This window comes from Hemicordylus capensis, chromosome 1 (assembly GCF_027244095.1).
Source record: "Hemicordylus capensis ecotype Gifberg chromosome 1, rHemCap1.1.pri, whole genome shotgun sequence".
Lineage (NCBI taxonomy): Eukaryota > Metazoa > Chordata > Lepidosauria > Squamata > Cordylidae > Hemicordylus > Hemicordylus capensis.
Window position 1 is genome coordinate 421,826,578 of NC_069657.1, and position 18,605 is coordinate 421,845,182.

Here is an 18,605-nt window from a genome sequence, read left to right on the forward strand (position 1 = left end):
AGCCAGGAAGCTCACTGGGCAAGGTGATCATGAGCCAGTTGTCCTCTCCCAGCTCAACCTACCTCACACAGGGTTGTTGTGAAGATCAAATAGGAAATACAGCAGGGGCACAGACAGAGCGACAGCTTGAGGAAAAACTCCTCACATTTGCGGGGGGGGGGAGGAAAGACATTTGAGGGGGAGGGGGAGAAAAATAAAAAATGTGGTTTGTTCGGTTTGGCAGGGGGTTCTGTAAAATGAAAGGGGCACTCCTCAAATACTTGCACTTCTGAACCGCAGTAGCTCCTTGGAGGAAGGGTGGGATAGGAACAAAGGAACATAGAAAGCTGCCTTATACTGAGTCAGACCATTGGTCCCTCTAACTCAGTAGTGTCTACACAGACTGGCAGCAGCCGCTTCTCCAAGGTTGCCGGCGACGTACTGTATGCTTTGGTAGTTTGTTGGTTCAATAAAAAAATCTTGTCCTATAAAAAAAAATCTTGACCTATCTTGGAGATGCTGCGAGGGAGGGAACTTGGAACCTTCTGCTCTTCTCTTCCCAGAGCGGCTCCATCCCCTGAGGGGAATCTCTTCCAGTGCTTACACTTCTAGTCTCCCATTCAGATGCAACCAGGGCGGACTCTGCTTAGCTAAGGGGACAAGTCATGCTTGCTACCACAAGACCAGCTCTCTTCCTAAAATCATCTTGTGGGGTGATGATGATGATGATGACGACAAGCCAATATTTTAATAAAATAACAACAACAACAATAATAATAAAGCAGCTGGTGATGCTGGTAATGCAGCGAACTGCGAGCCCTGCCTTGTTGCTGCCGGCTCTCCTCCCATGAATGTCACCCCAAGGCTCCTACCTGCCGGCGGAGGCTGCCCCGCGGCTGCCCTGGTGTCTCCCTGCGACGGCGGCGGCTGCGCCTGCCCCGCTGGCCCCGGGCTGCTGCTGCTGCTGCCGCTGGCGGTAGCGGCTGCCTCCGAGGCGGGGCTGCTCTTGCTGCAGCAGCGCGACTCCCACAGCGGCTGGAACTCGGCGGCTCCTTCGGAGGAGACAATGGGCTCGCAGAAGCTGCTCAGCGGCAGCACCAGAGTCATCGCGGCGCGGCGCCTCCTCCGTCCGAGCTGCGAGCGGGAGGGAGACAAAGATCGTCAGGTCAGGCGGCCGCCCCTGCCCTGCCCTGCCTGCGCGCCCCGCAGCCCGCCCAGCCCAGCCCAGCCCAGCCCGGCATTCCGCGCGGAGCGGACGCTGCCCTGCCGCGGGGGTCAGTCACGGGCAGCCTCCGCCGCCTCGCCTCCTGCCCGCGCGGCCGCCCTCGCCTCCTCCTCGCCCTCGCTGCGTCCGCCGCTCGCTCGAGGCCGATTTCATTCAGGCGCTCCGCAGACCCCGAGCTTTGCCTGCCTGCCACGTTCCTCACACCACACACACACACACACACACACTGCACACAACACACACAACTGCCCGCATCTGGGTGGGATGAAACGACTCCCTGGACCGCTGGCTGCGAAAGAGAAGGGCTCGATCCGACAACTGACACCCCACTCATCATCGTGCCCTTGGAAATCAGCGCGGCGGAGGGTTGACTTGACTTCCAAGAAAAGGTGCGAAGAATCGCCGCCTCCCTTTCCCCCCGAATAAAGCCCCCCCCGCCTGCCTGTGCCCCGGTCCCTTCGCCGCTGCCCTCCACAGTTCTTTTAATTCACCCCCCCCCACACACACACACATTCCTTTCCTGGGGACCAAAAAAAAGGAGCCATCAATCCAAACACACCGATGCGAGCGAGCGATGCTCCCGGATGGCAAGAGGATCACTTTATTCTCCCCACATACTCGGCGCCGCCGCTGGTCTCTCATGCGAACAAGCACAGCGACCTCAGCAGCGACATTGTGTGCGTGGGTCTGACGGGTGGCTGCTCTGCTCTCTCTCTCTCCTCCGTTCCTCTCTCTCTCTCTCTCTCTCTGTTTTTCCTCCCTTCTTCTTTCCCTCCCCCAGCGAAACAGAGCGAGACTCTTAGGTAGTTGTTTCCATCAGCCCCGATTGGGCTGAACTGGATCTGCCTCCAGTCAAAACACGGAGATTAAGACAGAAAATTGGCTCCGGTTTCAAGCCGTGAGTTGCAGTCCCACAGGAGCCAAGCACAACATCAGTGGAGCAAGCAGAATATTAAACAGGAGCAGGGACTCCGGGGCTGAAGCCAGACGATGTGAGCTATCCATCCAGTCCCGGAGAGAGGGAGCGAGGGAGAGAGAACTTTCTGAAAGGGAGAGGCAATCCACATGACCGCACACTCTCTGCAATAACTCACCTACTCCTTAGCACACAAGCCAGACTCCTCCTCTCTTCTTGCCTGTGCTCTCCAAGAACGAAGAATTGCGTTTCTTGTCCACACACGCTTCAAGTCAATGCCACCGCAGGAAGACAAGGGTCCTCCGAAGTAAGAGGGCGGGGAGGGAGCCGGTGGAAGGCCAGAAGCATGTTTAGAATCAAAGTCTGCCTGGGCAAGATTAATGAAGCAGCAGCAGCAGGAGCATCGAGACGAAGAGCAATAATAAATAAGGAGTATTCTGGACCAGTTGGGGTTCAGATGTCTGGAGTTGTGTCTCTTTATTCCAACCCAGGAGTTGGAGAGGAGATGCAAGGCACTCGTGTGCAGGGGCATCATTAGGGGGTGGCCCATGGGACTCGGGTCCCCAGTAAATGGCTCAGAGCCCCCAAATCTCATAAGGCACCTCCCTCCTCCTCCATGACTTCTTCCAGAAAGGAAGTGCAGTCGTGGAGGCTCCTCCAGAGCGTGGGAAAGAGCGCCTACCCTCACCTAGCTCTCTGCTGCTTCCACCTTCATGGGTGCTGTATTATAATAGAGACTTTTAAAAAGATGCATAATTATTCTCAGGGGTGTATGATTGAGTTTAATTTATCATAAGGGGTGCTGCGATGGGCCCAGGGCTTGGATCTTTAAAAGACTTAGCAACGCCTCTGTTTGTGTACATAGGATTGGAGCCATAATGGGTCCAATGTGTGATGGCAAACACATCACCCCTCTTTTCAAAATGTCCAGATGCATATGGTTAGCAATCCAAGCCAGAAGCTCTTGCACAGTTTCCACTGACTTCAGGATGAAAAATGGGACAAGGACCTCTTAAGCGTTCCAGATTTAGCAGAGTGCTCCTTAATCAATTCGGCTGTCCGGCAAGCTGTGAATTTGTTATTTATCCACGGTTTCCGCTGCATGTCTCTGGAGATGTTTCCCACGCAGGAAGCTATGTGTCTGAAATATACGCCTTTCTTTCCAAAGAGATGCTTGCCTTTTTCATCAGAGTCCAGCCTCCGGACTACTCGGTGGTGCCAATCCAGAGCAAATTAATCATACTTACATTCCTTTGAAATTGACAGGGCTTGAATTATTCGTGGCTAAATTGTTCCACTGATTTCAATGGGATTTAAGCATGATTAATTTGCTCTGGATTAGGGCCCACATGTTTTGGATTTTCTTTTTATTAAACAGTATTTGTGTGATGTAAATTAAAGTATACAGAGAGTCATTCAAAGTATCTGGTTTTCTCAAGCTAATGTGTGTGTATATACTCGTATATATTGCTAGTGTGTGTGTACACACACACACACAAGCTTTAGAAAACTAGCTACTTTGTATGATTATCTGTATACTTTACATCACACAAATTCTGTACTTCCCAAAGGAAGTACACTTGAAAGCTTGATACAAGAGTCTCCATCACTGAATAGGTTATTGGTGCTGCCAGCTCTGATCTGACCTGATTTGTGAGGACAGCACACAGAAATGCCTGGATTCAGCCTACCACTCAACTACACCCAACAGGTGTCAACATTCATGCAGGTACAGCACCTTCAATTTCTATTTCTAGAACAGCCAACCAGATGCCACCTCACAGAGGAGAGCTGGTCTTGTGGTAGCAAGCATGACTTGTCCCCTTTGCTAATCAGGGTCTGCCCTGGTAGCATATGAATGGGAGACTTGATGTGTGAACACTGTAAGATATTCCCCTTAAGGAGTGGAGCCACTCTGGGAAGAGCATCTAGGTTCCAAGTTCCTTCCCTGGAATCTCCAAGATAGGGCTGAAAGAGATTCCTGTGTGCAACCTTGGAGAAGTCACTGCCAGTCTGTATAGACAATACTGAGCTAGATGGACCTATGGCCTGACTCAGTATATGGCAGCTTCCAATGTCCCTATGTCCCACAGTGGTGCACAGGGATGTGTGGCTAGTCAGCACACTTCCATTCCCCATATATCCAGGCATGCTGTGCCCACTTTAGGATGCTGGAAGAGGGCTTGGATGCCTTGCTGTTCACAGTGAGGGACCGTCAGGAATCAGCATGATCCACAAGATGGGACAGGAAATTCGATGTCAATCTTGGAAATCTGGATTCCAGTCTCCACTCTGTAATGAATCTAGTATATGACCTTGAGCAAGTCAGATCAGTTCCCCCTTTCAGAAAGAGAAAGTACATCCTGCAGTGCACATGGAACTATAACACACTTCAAAAAGCCTTGAGGGAATCATGTGACTGAACACTTCCCAGGTCAAAAGCTCCCTGCACATAAAAAAAATAATATGCTAATCTTCACCTTGGAAAATTGTGACATCTTTCTTTGAGGCAGAAGTTTCTGCCATGTGAGAGGATTCCGTCATATGATCCCACGCCTACATTCTGAAGTGCTAGGGTCATAGAATGATCGACCACATGTTTTGTTCTAAATACGTAGACCCATGATCAATATCTTTCAATTCCCCACCTGGAAATGAGGAGTGCAAGGTAATATTGTGGAGACATCAATATGAGGAAGAGGGATGTACACTTTTCAAATTAAAAGAGTAGAGCTACATAAACGGTAAGTAGTAGAAATAGTAGTAGCAAGAAAGGGAATGAGGGGCAGAAAGTAAGCCAATTGAAGCATGGATTTAAAATATTTCTGAATATTTCTGAGTATTTCTGAAGCAAGTAGTCACTGAAAGGAAAATCCACATCCCCCTGAAGTCCATGGAAATCCTGCCCCCACACTCACAACTTGCTAAATGAGCCTGAGGCATCTTTTAAAGTGGTGGCTGTCTTGTATTTGCCTGGGGAAGAGTACCTTTCCCTATTCAATCCCACATGAAGGGTAAAGTTGTGCCATCAAGTCGGTGTGGACTCCTGGTGACCCGCACAGTAGGAGATGATGCCTTTCAGCATCTTCCTATATCGCTGCTGCCTGATATAGGTGTTTCCCATAGTCTGGGAAACATACCAGTGGGGGATTCGAACTGGCAACCTCTTGCTCCCTAGGCAAGTTACTTTCCCATTGTACCATTAGGTGGTTACATTCAACCCCACATAGTGCCCCTCATTTCCCTTGGGTTGCTTTTTTTTTTTTTTTAAAGATTGTGAGGCCCTTTGGAGACAGGAAAAATTATACTCATTCCTTATGCTATGTTAAATGCTTTAAGAACTTCTTTTGTTGAAAAATGGCATTAACAATAAACAAACAAACAAACAAACAAACAAAATTTTGGTGGCTTATCTCAACAAAACTGAAGCACATCGAATCAGAACATATTTTATGAAAAGCTTAAGAATATGGGTTGTTGCACTCAGGGGCGTAACAAGGCTGGAGTGGGCCCAGAGACAAAATTTTAAAATGGGCCCCTCACTGATACACACACACACACACACACACACACACACACACACACACACTTCACAATATATAGTCATGTGACTTGCCTTGGGGGGGGCCTTGAGGCGTGGGGGCCCCCAGGCAGCCGCCTCCTCATGCCTAATAGTAGTTACGCCTCTGGTTTCACTGGTGAACTAGGGCATAAGACGGAGCACTAAAGGGGAGCAGGGTCTGCGGGCACTGTGTTTCATTGCTTCCATTCCCAGCTGGAAGCCCATTCTAGAGGGTGCTGCTGGGAAACTAGACTTCGCCCCAATCTCTGCCTGGAGGTCCCACAAGATTCCATTCTGCTTCCCATGTTCTTTATCTTCTACATGGAGCTGCTCTGAGGAATTTGAAGGGAAGTGTCATCAATATGCTATTTCCAGAAGGCCAAGTGTGCCGTCGAGTCGGTGTCGACTTCTGGCGACCACAGAGCCCTGTGGTTGTCTTTGGTAGAATACAGGAGGGGTTTCCCATTGCCATCTAGCTACATTATTTGGTTGCAGCCAATGCAACAAAGAGCCTGGAGACCCTCTACAGCCCTATTCAGGCATTAAGAAATTGGAGCACAGTGTGCCAGGGAAATGGAAGTCCACCAGCTAGCCTCACAGCTCAGTGCTGAGGCACTCCATAACCACGTCCCCTGCTCCCTCTGAGTTCAGCACTTGTCTGCAGAGGCAAGCACTGAACCCAGGAGGAATGTCTCCCTGTCTCCTGGTGAGAACATCTCCCCCAATTCAGTGCTTGCCTCTGTAGATAAGGGCTAAGCTCAGGAAGAGGAGGGGCCATTGCTGAAGAGTGGGTTGGTGCTTGCGGGTGGGTACAGTATCTGAACAGGATGTATTTCTTCTTTACCTCTGACTCAGCTTAAGTGAGGAAAGTGCTAAATAGATGTCTGGGATCAGCAATGGACTAGATGAGGGTCAATACATTGACATGGTAGTCACTTTGTATATAAAACAGATGTGCTGTGAGTGGGAGATTTGGCTGCCGGAGATGGTGGGTTGCTGCCCGCTTGACAAAGTCATCTGAGGGGGCTCTGCTCCAGGTGCTGACAATGAGGGAGGCTCTCTTGTCGTGCACGTGGGACAGGGCCTTCTCTGTTACTGCCCTCAGACTCTGGAATGCTCTCCCGGTGGCTAATCGCTCCTCGGTCTCCATCACAGCTTTTAGAAAGCATGTTAAATCCTGGCTTTTTTACCCAGGCTTTTATATGATTGTCTCTGCTGCTCCTCTTTGTATTCGTATTGCTTTTATGCTTGTGTTTTAAGTTTTTAATCAGATTTGTTTTATATTTATAGCTTAATATTTTAATTGTGTCTTTTGTTACAATCTTATTTTTAAATTTTGCTGTAATCTGCCTTGGGATTGTTTTAATGAAAGGTGGTATATAAATTTAACAATAAATAGATAAATAAATAAATAAAATAAACCTGATATGAATGGAGCGGTACTCCCCTAGAGATTGTTTGCAGTCTGGGGGTACTTTTAGATACAGCTTTGTCACTGGAGGCTCAAGTGATGTCTGCGGCATGTACTGCCTTCCACTAGCTTATTGATGTGTTAGCTGCAACCGTTTCTGAACAAGGACAGGCTGGCCACCGTGATCCATGCGCTGGCAACTTCCGGATTAGATTACTGTAATGCATTGTATGTGGTGCTGCCTTTAAATATTGTTTATTCAAAATAGTTCAGAATACAACTGTTGCACTGCTAACTGGTACTGGGTGATGAAAACACATCTCACCAACTCTTAAGCAGCTTCCCTGGCTCCCCGCCAATTTCTAGTTGCAATTCAAGGTGCTTTCTTGTTTACCTTTAATGCTCTGCACACCTTGGGACTTGGGCACCTGAAAAACTGCCTGCTCCAACATGAACTTATCTATACAACGAGGTAGTCTTTGGAGGTCCCCTTCTGGATGCCTCTGCTACCTGAGGTGCAGTGGGTGCTGACTGGAAAGAGGACCTTTTTGGTAGTGGCACCTTGTCTTTGGAATACTCTCTCCAGGAAAGCTGATCTGGGCGCTTTCCAGATTACCTGCTACAACCCCGGTAAAATGCTTCGGCTTGGCAGAATCATATTCACAAAGGTCCCCAGAATTAAAAAAAATCTTACAACAGGAAAATACAGCAACCTTTTTGCAACCCCATTACAACATTATAGCACTATATCGCAGCAATTAAATCTAAAACAAGGCATCAGAAATATGAAGGGCACCCTGCTGTCAGCGTAGGGACTGTGGAATCACAACACAGGAAGTACGGAAGCACACTTAGCAGATATGCCGTGACCTTGTTGTAGGGTCTAATCTGGAAAGCACCCTGGTGCCTCTTTTGTTGCCTTTTTGGTGTCAGGTGAAGACTCCACCCCCCCCACCTCCCCACACTGACGTTTTCATTTTTCCTAAGATTGTTTAATAGTGCGTTTTACCTGCGATTATTTTTCAGTGATTCCATTGTTGTTTCTACTGTCCTTTCAATTTTGTAAGCTGCCCTGGAAATATTTATATCAAAGAGTGGTGAATACATCCTTACTGTAAATAAATGCATAGTTCTGGTATCATAGGCCACTGCTTGTGCCATTGAACCTACTGAGGCTCCCTGGAAGATGGCTAGATTGTACCACACTGTAGTGTGCTATTGCAAAGAAAGTCATCACCAGACAGTGCCTCAGAATTAGAACGAACATTTAGGGAATAATTGTTACTTTAGGTGATTCTAACTAAACAAACAGTTACTTTAGCTGATCTGGCCAAACCTACATCACAAAACTAACACAGAACTAGGAAGCAGAAACAGACATCTTCCAGTAACATACCAAATTCAACCAAACACAAAGCACACAATGGAACTTGCCCACAGTCCTCTGTTCCTATCCTTGTCTTTCTTCTATCCTTCTGCTATTTACTCACTGGCTGTTTTAGACTGTAAGCTCTTTGGCAACAGGGGCCTCTCTATGCTGCCTATGCAACTGTGTAAGGCAACATATAAGCTTATGGTGTATTAAAATGAGTAATAGGATGAAGTATATGTACTCCTTTTACTTTCCTATTCCTTCCCTTCCCCTTTGTATCTTGTCTATAAGATTGTAAGCCCAAAAGAGGATCTATATTTTTTAAAATCTTTGTGAAATTCTAGTGAAAAAGCTGTTAATATGATGGATGGAGTCAAAGTCTGTATATGGAGTCAGGGTCTGTATATTGAGAAAGTAGCCACCTAATGGCACAGCAGGGAAATGCTTGACTAGCAGGCCAGAGGTTGCCGGTTGTCAAATCTCCGCTGGTATGTTTCTATGGGACTATGGGAAACACCTATATCAGGCAGCAGCGATATAGGAAGATGCTGAAAGACATCATCTCATACAGCGCGCAGGAGGAGGCAATGGTAAACCCCTCCTGTATTCTACCAGAAAACCACAGGGCTCTGTGGGCGCCAGGAGTCGAAATCAAATTGATGGCACACTTTACCTTTACAATGATGCATAAGCAGAAGTTTGCCGGTTCGAATCCCTGCTGGTACTATATCAGGCCGCAGGGATATAGGAAGATGTTGAAAGGCATCATCTCTTACTGAGTGGGAGGAGGCAATGGTATTCTACCTCCTGTATTCTACCAAAAGAAAACCACAGGGCTCTGTGGGCGTCAGGAGTCGAAAACGACTTGATGGCACACTTTGCCTTTATAGTGATGCATGCAAAGATACCTCTGAGGTGGGACTAAATCTGCACACCACCACTGGTGAAACAAGATTCTGGTGAAGGGGAGTTTCAGTAGTGTCCCAGACTGCAACCCATTTATTTTGTTCTGTTCCATTCAGTGGCTGACATACAGAGCAAGGATGCACTGGTGCAATGACAGAGCAGTCTAGCAGAACTTTCCAGCTAACTGCACCAGTGCAGCAGCGATGCGGCAATTTTGGATACCTTCAGCTTCCACAGAAAGCCCTCTGTGCCACCCAACACTATGTACCTGAGGGCTGCGCAACCCTCAGGGGCATATTTGCAAATGGCACAAAGAGTTTTCTGGGGAAGGGGAGGGCATCCAAAATTGCCATTTCCCTGCTGCACTGGTGCAGTTAGTTGGGAAATTCTGTTAGGCTGCTCTCTCGCTACACCAGTGCATCCTTGCTCTGTATGTCAGCCAGTGAGATTAAAAATTGCTGTGTCCTAGTGCATATCTTTGCCCTGGGTTCTGTTTCTCACTGTGATCTAGAGTGTAATGGAATTCTGGGCTTTTTATCTCCAGCACAATGGCAAGATGTTTTAGGTAGTGTGGAACGGAGCTCATTGGATCTTAAATTGCGCCAAATCCAACAGAAGATTATTCTTAGGGCCTATTGGACCCCTCTACGTCTTAAGCGATTAAAAATGACCTGAAATAATAACTGCTGGAGATGCAGTAATCTGCATGCCAATTTAACACACCTGTTCTGGGACTGTTCCATTGTACAAGGCTTCTGGAGGGAGGTCATTATGCGAATTAACTTGGTGTTGGACTCATCCCTTGTACTGAAAGATCTGCATGTAGTTTTGGGGTTTATCCCATCTGACTGGGGCCTAAAATCCAGTTCTAAACAATGGCTATGGTGGAGCTTGCTGGTAGCCAAGAGGTTAATACTGAGGCAGTGGAAATCTCCCAATCCCCCTAGGTGTGAGGACTGGGTACAGGACCTGCTGGAGCTGGCGGTGAATGAAAAATGGGCCCTCTTACAAGTAAATAAATCAGATAAATGGTCAGAAATCTGGGACAATTTCCTTGAACTATTCTTAGAACAGAAAACTCTCTGATCTACCCACATCAACTAGTGCAATAGTGAGTGTCCCTTCGCCTCTTCCCCTCCCTTCTGCTTTCTTTCCTCTTCTTTTTCTCTCCTCCTCTCCTTTCTTCCCTGTTCTCCTCCCAACCAACCAGTGCCGAGGGGGGAAGGGAGGGCTGGGTCCAAGGGCGGGGTACTGGGGAAGGTGTTGTAAAATACAAAACATCAAAAAACATTAAATTAGAGAGAGAAGAGAATGATGGCAGGAACTGGCTATTAAACATATAGATTTACATTAATACTATTCATGTCATATGTCATGTTGAATGTTGTTTAACTTCACTTCTTTAGTTCTTGACATTTCATTATTTTACTAGTAATGCTACTTGTGATATTGTGTAATAGAAATATTGATTTAAAAAAATTAATTAAACAAAGGATGAGAACTGAGTGCATATTTTCTGTTCAGAAGTGTAGCATACAGGCTGCATATTGTGACTAGATCCGTGTTTTAAAATCTATTTGCAAAGTTTTCTGTGGGCTTTAGTGGCATGGAAGGTAGACCACATTTTTATTGAGTCCAGCTCTTAATCCATTGGCAACCACAGATTTTCCAAGTTGCCAGCCAAATGCATGCATTAAGAGAACACCCTGGGGCATCTGAAGCAGCCTGAAGGTTAAAATGTCAGACTTTCGTGGCACGCATGCATTTCTACTCAGTAAGAAGCTCCTGTGCAGTACTACACTGTTCCATTTGCTACGATTCCTTCAGTAACCACTCCATTTTCACTCACTATTCCTTTAGAGTCATTATGATGCTAATGAGAGAACTGTAATGATGCCTTTCACAGTGTCAATGAAAAAGGGTCTTTATACACTTCCAGAATGCCACTAAAACAGAAGTTAAATTTAAAATGCTTGTTACAATAATGTTTCGAATCTGACTGAAATCCCCAAAGGCCAAAAAGTAGAGTTAAGGTGGAAGTAATGCTGAGTATTGGTACAGCCTCATTAGTTACCCTATATTCTGGAGCAACAGCATGTGGTATTGCTAATTCTGAAACTCTTTGATCGCTTACTTGTATGAAGCCATTATGGTTATCTGTGTTTATGATGAGAAAATTCAGTGGAATTTACATACCTTGATGAAGGAATGTTTATTAATGATAGTGTGACAGTACTATTCATTATTTTTAAATTTTTAAAATGCATAATCGGTCTTTCAGCCCCAAGGTCCTTCAAGCCAGCTCACATTAAAAATGTATTACAATATAATCATTAAAAAGTAACAGTAGTATCCAATTGGATTAGGTGATGTGTAGTTGGCTACCAAATGAAATAAGGTTTCTGCACAGCAGAACAGGCTAGTGAAAAGCATAATATTCTTCCAAATGGTCTGGAAAAGGTCCACAATGTCTAGATAATTAGAAATGTAAATTAGTGAGATTAGCCAATGAATAATCTAGGATATTTTTTGTTGAATTCTGAAAACTATTTGTTACTAAGAATGTGTCACCATCAGCCCATTTTCCTACTTTTTTCATCGGGGTGTGTGTGTGTGTGTGCATTTTTATTTAGGTAGTCCCTCCTTTTCGTACATTTATAGTACATGTGCTAAAAAAAAATCCAATCAGGATTAATAAAGGACACAAGGAATGAAGGTAACCAGGTGTTTCAGCCTGTTTTAAGCAGCTGTTTTAAGCAGCAGGCAAAGGGGATAGTATGTCTCATCACGTTCTTCAGACAGACACAGACCCACGCACTGCTTCAGAGGACATGCCAAACGACTTCAGGAATGCTTATATTTTATAGACTAGTTTTCTCTTGGTACTTTGCTTTCCCTTTAGCACGTGCCTTGACTCATTCGCTTGAGTAATGTATTTTACTTAATGTTACCAGATTCCATATGGAACAGAACTGCTCCTCCTTTAACAGTTTAAGCATAAAGAGAATTGTTAGCATCTGCACTACAGTACCATTATCATGGGGGAAACTGCATCCACTGCAGCTATTCATTGTTCAAAATGAGAAACCCTATTATTATTACATTTTTCTTTGCATCCAGACATCTCCAGCATGGTAGAGGTCCACTCTATTTCACTGCTGTTGGATAATATTAAAAAGAGGAGGTGCTATTTGAAAGGTGGTTAATGAATGCATGGAGGAAACTCCTATGAGACATGGGTGTTACCTGATGTTCTTTTAGTATTGTGCAACCAGTCTTTTATAGCTATTCTACAATTCAACATGAGTGTCAAATTTTGTACCGAGTGTGAAACTGAGCACTCTGAGAATCCTAGCTTTTATTCTCTCTCTCTCTTTTTAAAGCAAGCTTCTCATATTTACAGCAGTCTATGGCTTTAAAGTGTGTGGGCCAGGGCCAGTGACGGGGTCAGTAGTGTTGGGCAACTGCTGGGGGCACAGCATCCTCAGAAGGGTTCACTGCTGATTCCTGAGACCAGCTGTGTGTGGTGTGGTGGAGGAACTCTTTTGAGGCCTATCCATAGAGGGAGCCATTGAATGCCAAATTGCAAAGAGCCCCATAAAAACTGAAACCGGCCCTGGTGTGAGCAATACCTACTGCATTCTCAGAAGCCAAAGAGAGGAGGAATGGAGTATGCTACCATGGAGTATGCTACCAGCGCCGGAGGGGGAAGAGTGGCGGGAGGGGTAAGTAGTACCCCCCCGCCCTTAAAGGTAGACCTCCCCCTCAGTGCCGGACCGCCAGACCGGTCTGGTTCTGAACCGGTTCGGAGGCCTCCAACATGGCCTCCGAACCGGTTCGTGCACATCCCTACCGTGGAGGTCAGAGGTGGCGGGCCCGGCCCGGCCACGGAGGCAAGGCCCAGGAGGGGGGAAAGAAAGCGGGGGCAGAAGTGGCAGTGGGGAGGAGAGGTGGCTGGGCCTGGAAGCAGAGACTGGGGCAGAAGGGTGGGGAGAGGTAAACGTCGGCCACAAAGAGCACACAGATGCTCTGTGCGGTGTCGGCTAGTTACTGTATTAAAAACTGTACTAGTGTGAAGAGAGTCAAATTCACCTTCTTCAGATTGCTAGGCTTCAAAATGTGTGTGAACAAAAAATATTACAAACTGAACATCCCAGTGATATCTGTTTCCACCATGAGTTTATCAGGTGAGGTTCTTCATTTTAATTTCTTTTTCTGGTAATATTTTATATATGTTTATAGGCAAAGTAGAGATGAATATAAAATACTGTGAATGCCACCAGAGATTATATAAATGATGGGGAATTCTTAGGAGGATGGCAGAATTCAGTTGCTTTATTTTATATAAATACTGGCTATAACTGTAACAGAGGATCATCAGAAGAAGCAGCACACTAGATACTAGATAGAAAAGTGTTGTAAGTTATATATACTATGAATGTACTAGTTAAAATAGTTTTATGACCTTTAGTATACTGCTTCAGGTTTTCTCCACTGTTAGGCCACATTCTCATGGCCATATTAATCCATGTTAAATGAGGCTGACTGACATCAGCGTGATCATGAGAACCCACCTATGGTGGGAATCCTGACAAAATTTCACAGTGTCAATCAGGATATTTAATCCAAGATTCTATCTCAGATAGTAATCCAGCCAGATACCATAACCAAGATCCCTTGATCTTGAGAACCTGCACCCCACACTGATCCTGGCTACCTGCACGCTGCCCATAGATGCCTGTGCCCAGAGTCCACTGATACTGTAGCCTCCTACCCATATGGCAATATAGCCAGAATGCCTGTGGCTGCACTCTACCTGGCACACCACATCATCCATACTTGCCACACCCACCCAAACACCTGCACTCCCACTCCTTCAAGCTACAGCACAGCTTGCCATGACTAGAAATGCATGGCCAGCAGCCGCACACTCCACTGGCAGATGCCAATGGGGACTTGGCCACTCAAGTGACAGTGGCCAGATCTACTGCCCATGGGATTAGTGCCATGGGAGGCTGTTTGTCCACTTGGCGGGACAAGGGGGGATATATGTATGACTGTGCAACATATGAAAAGGAAGAGACAGGGATGAGAAGAGTTGCATAGGTGGCTCTTGGATGCCCCTTCGCCAAGGATGTCCATGGCTGAAAGGGGCTTCCCTTTTGTGTTTCTATTTTTCAACAGTGGGGGGACAATGCCCCTTTCCAAAAGCTGTACTCCCCTTTGCAGTGCCAGGGATGGCAACAATTAGGTGGAGGACAAGTAATTTTGCAAGAGCCGGAAGATGTCAGGTTGGCAGGAAATTGGGCATGCTCCTCTCTGCTAACCCAGCCAGAGAGCAGTGGATTCCTGAGGGGGATGCCTTCCTCTTGCCTCCTGCCACCTGTCTCACTCACAGTGGCTGGCTGAGGGAAACAGCCCCTTCCTGCCCATTTCTTTCTGTCCTTCCATCCTGGGAAGCTCACCTGCCCATCATGGGTGAAAGCCATGCCCCCAGTACAGTGGCAAGCACCATAGGTGGTGCTGGCATCCTTGGATTTGCCTAATCCTGTCTGATTGCACAACTTGCCTACATGTCTAATCCTGGACAACCCATTTATGTGTGTCTGTCTTCCCCCTCCCTGCTGGGGTGATCTGGGGGTTAGCTGTGTTGCGACCCAGGTGACTGCTCCATGAATGGGTTACTGATACTGTAGCCCCTGCCTGCTTCAGCAGCTCTCCCACCTTCCTGGGTGGCCCAAGCAGCTCCAAAGCACTCTGGGGATTGCAAAGTATGGCCAAGCACTGTTGGAGCTGCTGTGGCCACCCACCTTGGCATTGGGGCCAATGGGAGCATGGCTGGTGACACGATGAAGGTCTTCCAGTGTGAGAGCAGGGCACAAGGGTTGCTGGGGTTCCATTCAGGTTCCTAAAGGCTAATGGCTCCTGCAATCAACTCCCCTGGAACCACTAACTGGGATCGTGTGAGTTGCACTGCAGTAACTCAGCAACAATAGTGATCATGTGCCAGGCTCACCCGCCAATCCTGACTAACCTCTGGGGGCAGGAAAGTGATTGTGTTAACACCACCTTAGTATCCACTCTCCTGTTAAAAAAGCCATAACTAAATGGGATGAAGCTCTCCAACTCAGGCCTAACTATAATTACCTCCCATGTCCTGCCCACAATATTGTTGTCAATGTATTTTAGTCAAAGTTACACACGAAGTTGCATTGTAGTTAGAACATTGGTCCTAGTCCACTCATTGCTCTGACTGCCAGCAGTTTTCCAAGCCTTCAAACAAGTCCCAAGTAATCGGTCTTTCCAACCCAATTACCCGAGGAACTGAACCTGGGACTTTCTACATGTGAAGCATATGCTCTGCCACTGAGCTAATGCCCATTTTCTAATTTAAATATATCATAGTACTTGGTAGAGTTAAAGTCAGAGAGTGGCAAAAACATGGCAGTGGATTATGAACGAGAAGTGAAAAATAGAAGTGAAATACATTGGCTGACATGATGAGAAAAATTACTCAAAGTAGTCCCATTGAAATTAAGAGGACAAGTTAGGCAATGCTTAACTTATCCTTTTAATTTCAATGGGACTACTTTGAGTAACTCTCCTCATTAAGGCCATTCACACAATCAAAAACTGAGTAGGACAAGTGTCCTACTCAGGTTTCAGAGCTGTGCATGCTCCTGAATTTTTGCTTGTGTGCGAGCAAACAACTAGGTTGGAGGATAGGGATGTGCACGAACTGGTTCAGAAGCCATTGTAGAGGCCTCTGAACCAGTTTGAATGTGGCACAGTTTGGAGGTTCGGCGCCGGTGGTAGTGGTTCTTTAAGGGTGGGGGTGCACTTACCCCACCTGACCCTTTCCCCCCACTGGCGCTCCTTTAAAAAAAAACTTCTTGGGGCAGCAGTGTAACTCCCTGCTGCCCCTGCCCCTGTTTTCGGCCAAAAGTGGCCGGAAGTACCGTGCATGTGCACACAACACGGTACTTCTGGCCACTTCCGGCCAAAAAGTGGGGACAGGGGCTGCAGGGAGGTATGCTACCGCCCCAAGTTTTTTTTTAAAGGAGCGCTGGGGGGGAAGCAGCGGGAGGGGTAAATGCACCCGTGCCCTTAAAGAACCTCCCCCCGGTGCAGGACCGCAGAGGCATGGTTCCGTGTGCACACCACTATTGGAGGAGAGGGGAGTGATCGTGTGTAAGGCAGGAGCTGGGTAGGACAACTTTTCCTCTTACCTTGGTGAAATGTTGGATATAAAAGCTGATTAGGATGGTGCTGTCCTACCCAGCTCCTGCCTCACAGAGATCACTCCCCCATCCTCCTACCTTGTTGTTTGCTCACACACAAGTGAACACCGCAAACACACAGAGAGAACACAGTGAACACACACAAGCATGCACAGCTCTCAAACCTGGGTAGGGCACTTGTCCTATCCAGTTTTCAATTGTGTGAACTGCCTTAGTTTGTCTTATATTTATCTTAACCATGAATATAAACCAATAAAAATTGCATGTTGTTCTTGTTTTACAACACAGATATTCCTCTGAATACGGAACTTTCAATTTCAGAAAAGAAAGTTGAGAAATGAAGGCTCAAGATAAAATATTACACACTAGCCCAAGTGAGAAAAGGTGGGAGGAATACTTGATGGGTTGATTGACTAGGCCAGTCTGAGGAAAAGTATTGTATATTTGTTGAATGAAAGAAAAATTGAGGACAATTGATACAAAAACTACTACTACAACAAAAAATATTTATATACCACTTTTCAACAAAAGTTTCCAAAGAATTAATTAATTTAATTAATTAATTAAGATGGGATGAAAAACAAAGGGATAAAGAAAACTGTAAAGTAAAAAGCTAAAGAAGGCAAGACAAATGTAGACTTATGTGAATGATAAATTACACTGGTTGTGCAGTTCCCTCATGTCAGCACTGATCTGACTGGCAGCATAATAATTATTACTCAGTTCATTCCTGTTAAGTATTGCACTAGAAGTGTAGATAATAACTGGATTACACATGTATTACATTCCAAAAACAGCATGGGGGTTAAATCAGGTTTGAACATTCACTTATAAAATCACCAGTACAACATATTGTTAATGTTGTTTATCTAAAAATATACTGGTTTTCTAAAGGTATTCCCTTATACCTGCAGTTATTGGCCATTTTTTTCCAGGGAAATGTAAACAGTCCATTGGTTTTATTAATAATTTAGTAAAAGGGGGAAATAGTATGAAATGAGAACACAGCTCATAGAAGTATTTAAACAGCATATTTCTCTGTTTTGGGAATGAATTTCTTACTTATATAATATTTTAAGCTTACATTTACATGTTAACATTATTAACACTCAGTCAAAGAGGCTATGGATTTTTTTCTGTAAAGCACATTTCCGGCTAAATATTTTTCTTCTTTAAATATATGTATATCTGAGATTTCTTTCAAAAACATAAGGAAATGTATTATATCTGTCAAGCAAATTGTTTTATTACTGTCAGTTTTCTCTAATATAAGGTCCAAGGCAGAGGAGAGGCCTTTCTTAGCCCCTACATTTCTTTATCTGGATATGTGGTGAAGTGGACTCAAGGGTTCACACGCATGCAAAACATGCTCTACTACTGCTTTCATCCTATACCCCAGATGTCTTGAAGCTACTTTCTTAAGGCTACCATTTTGTTCACTGAGCTTAGAAAACAAATCCTTCTGTTAAAAAAAAAAAAAAAGCTGTTTTGTGTTTCTAGTTTTCCAGAATATGGCCTCAGGATCTCATTACCACTCTTCTGAGATCCCTAGGAACAGCTGTTTTAAATAGCTTGATTTCCTGCACTTTCTTTTAAAATGTTGCGGGTTAATTAAGTGATAATTAAGCAATGGGCTGTACAAATTGGCATCGCTCCCTCTCAGTCTTCTTAGAACATACCATGAGGAAAAGATAGAGCATCTATAATATAATAAAATAATAAAATAATAAAATAATAATAATAAGAAGAAGAAGAAGAAGAAGAAGAAGAAATAGGTCTGTAGTGTTTTATATCAGGTTATAGAGACATAATAGGCAGAAAACAGATTGCCCTTATAAATCACTCTAGGTTCTCCCTATCAATTCCTGTATTAAAGGCTGACTCTGGGATTAAACATGCACAGAAAGGCCATGTCTTTATGATACTTTGGAACTTGAGTTTATCCACAGTATGGAGATGTATGCCAATTCCATTTTCATTGTTAGAGAATTTG

At 45.4% G+C, this 18,605-nt stretch overlaps 1 protein-coding gene across 3 annotated transcripts in view; it reads right to left on the reverse strand.

Annotated features, from left to right (window-relative positions):
* Positions 1-18,605, reverse strand: part of SERTAD4 (SERTA domain containing 4) — a 40,114-nt gene that overhangs the window by 17,935 nt on the left and 3,574 nt on the right. For 2 of the 3 annotated variants that reach the window (XM_053310581.1, XM_053310591.1), the window contains exon 2: positions 852-1,113. In XM_053310581.1, the coding sequence (XP_053166556.1) occupies positions 852-1,086 (235 nt within the window). In that variant the 5' untranslated portion in view covers positions 1,087-1,113. Of the gene's footprint in view, positions 1-851; positions 1,114-1,763; positions 2,330-18,605 lie in introns of those variants that run through there. The other variant, XM_053310570.1, reaches the window with a different exon arrangement.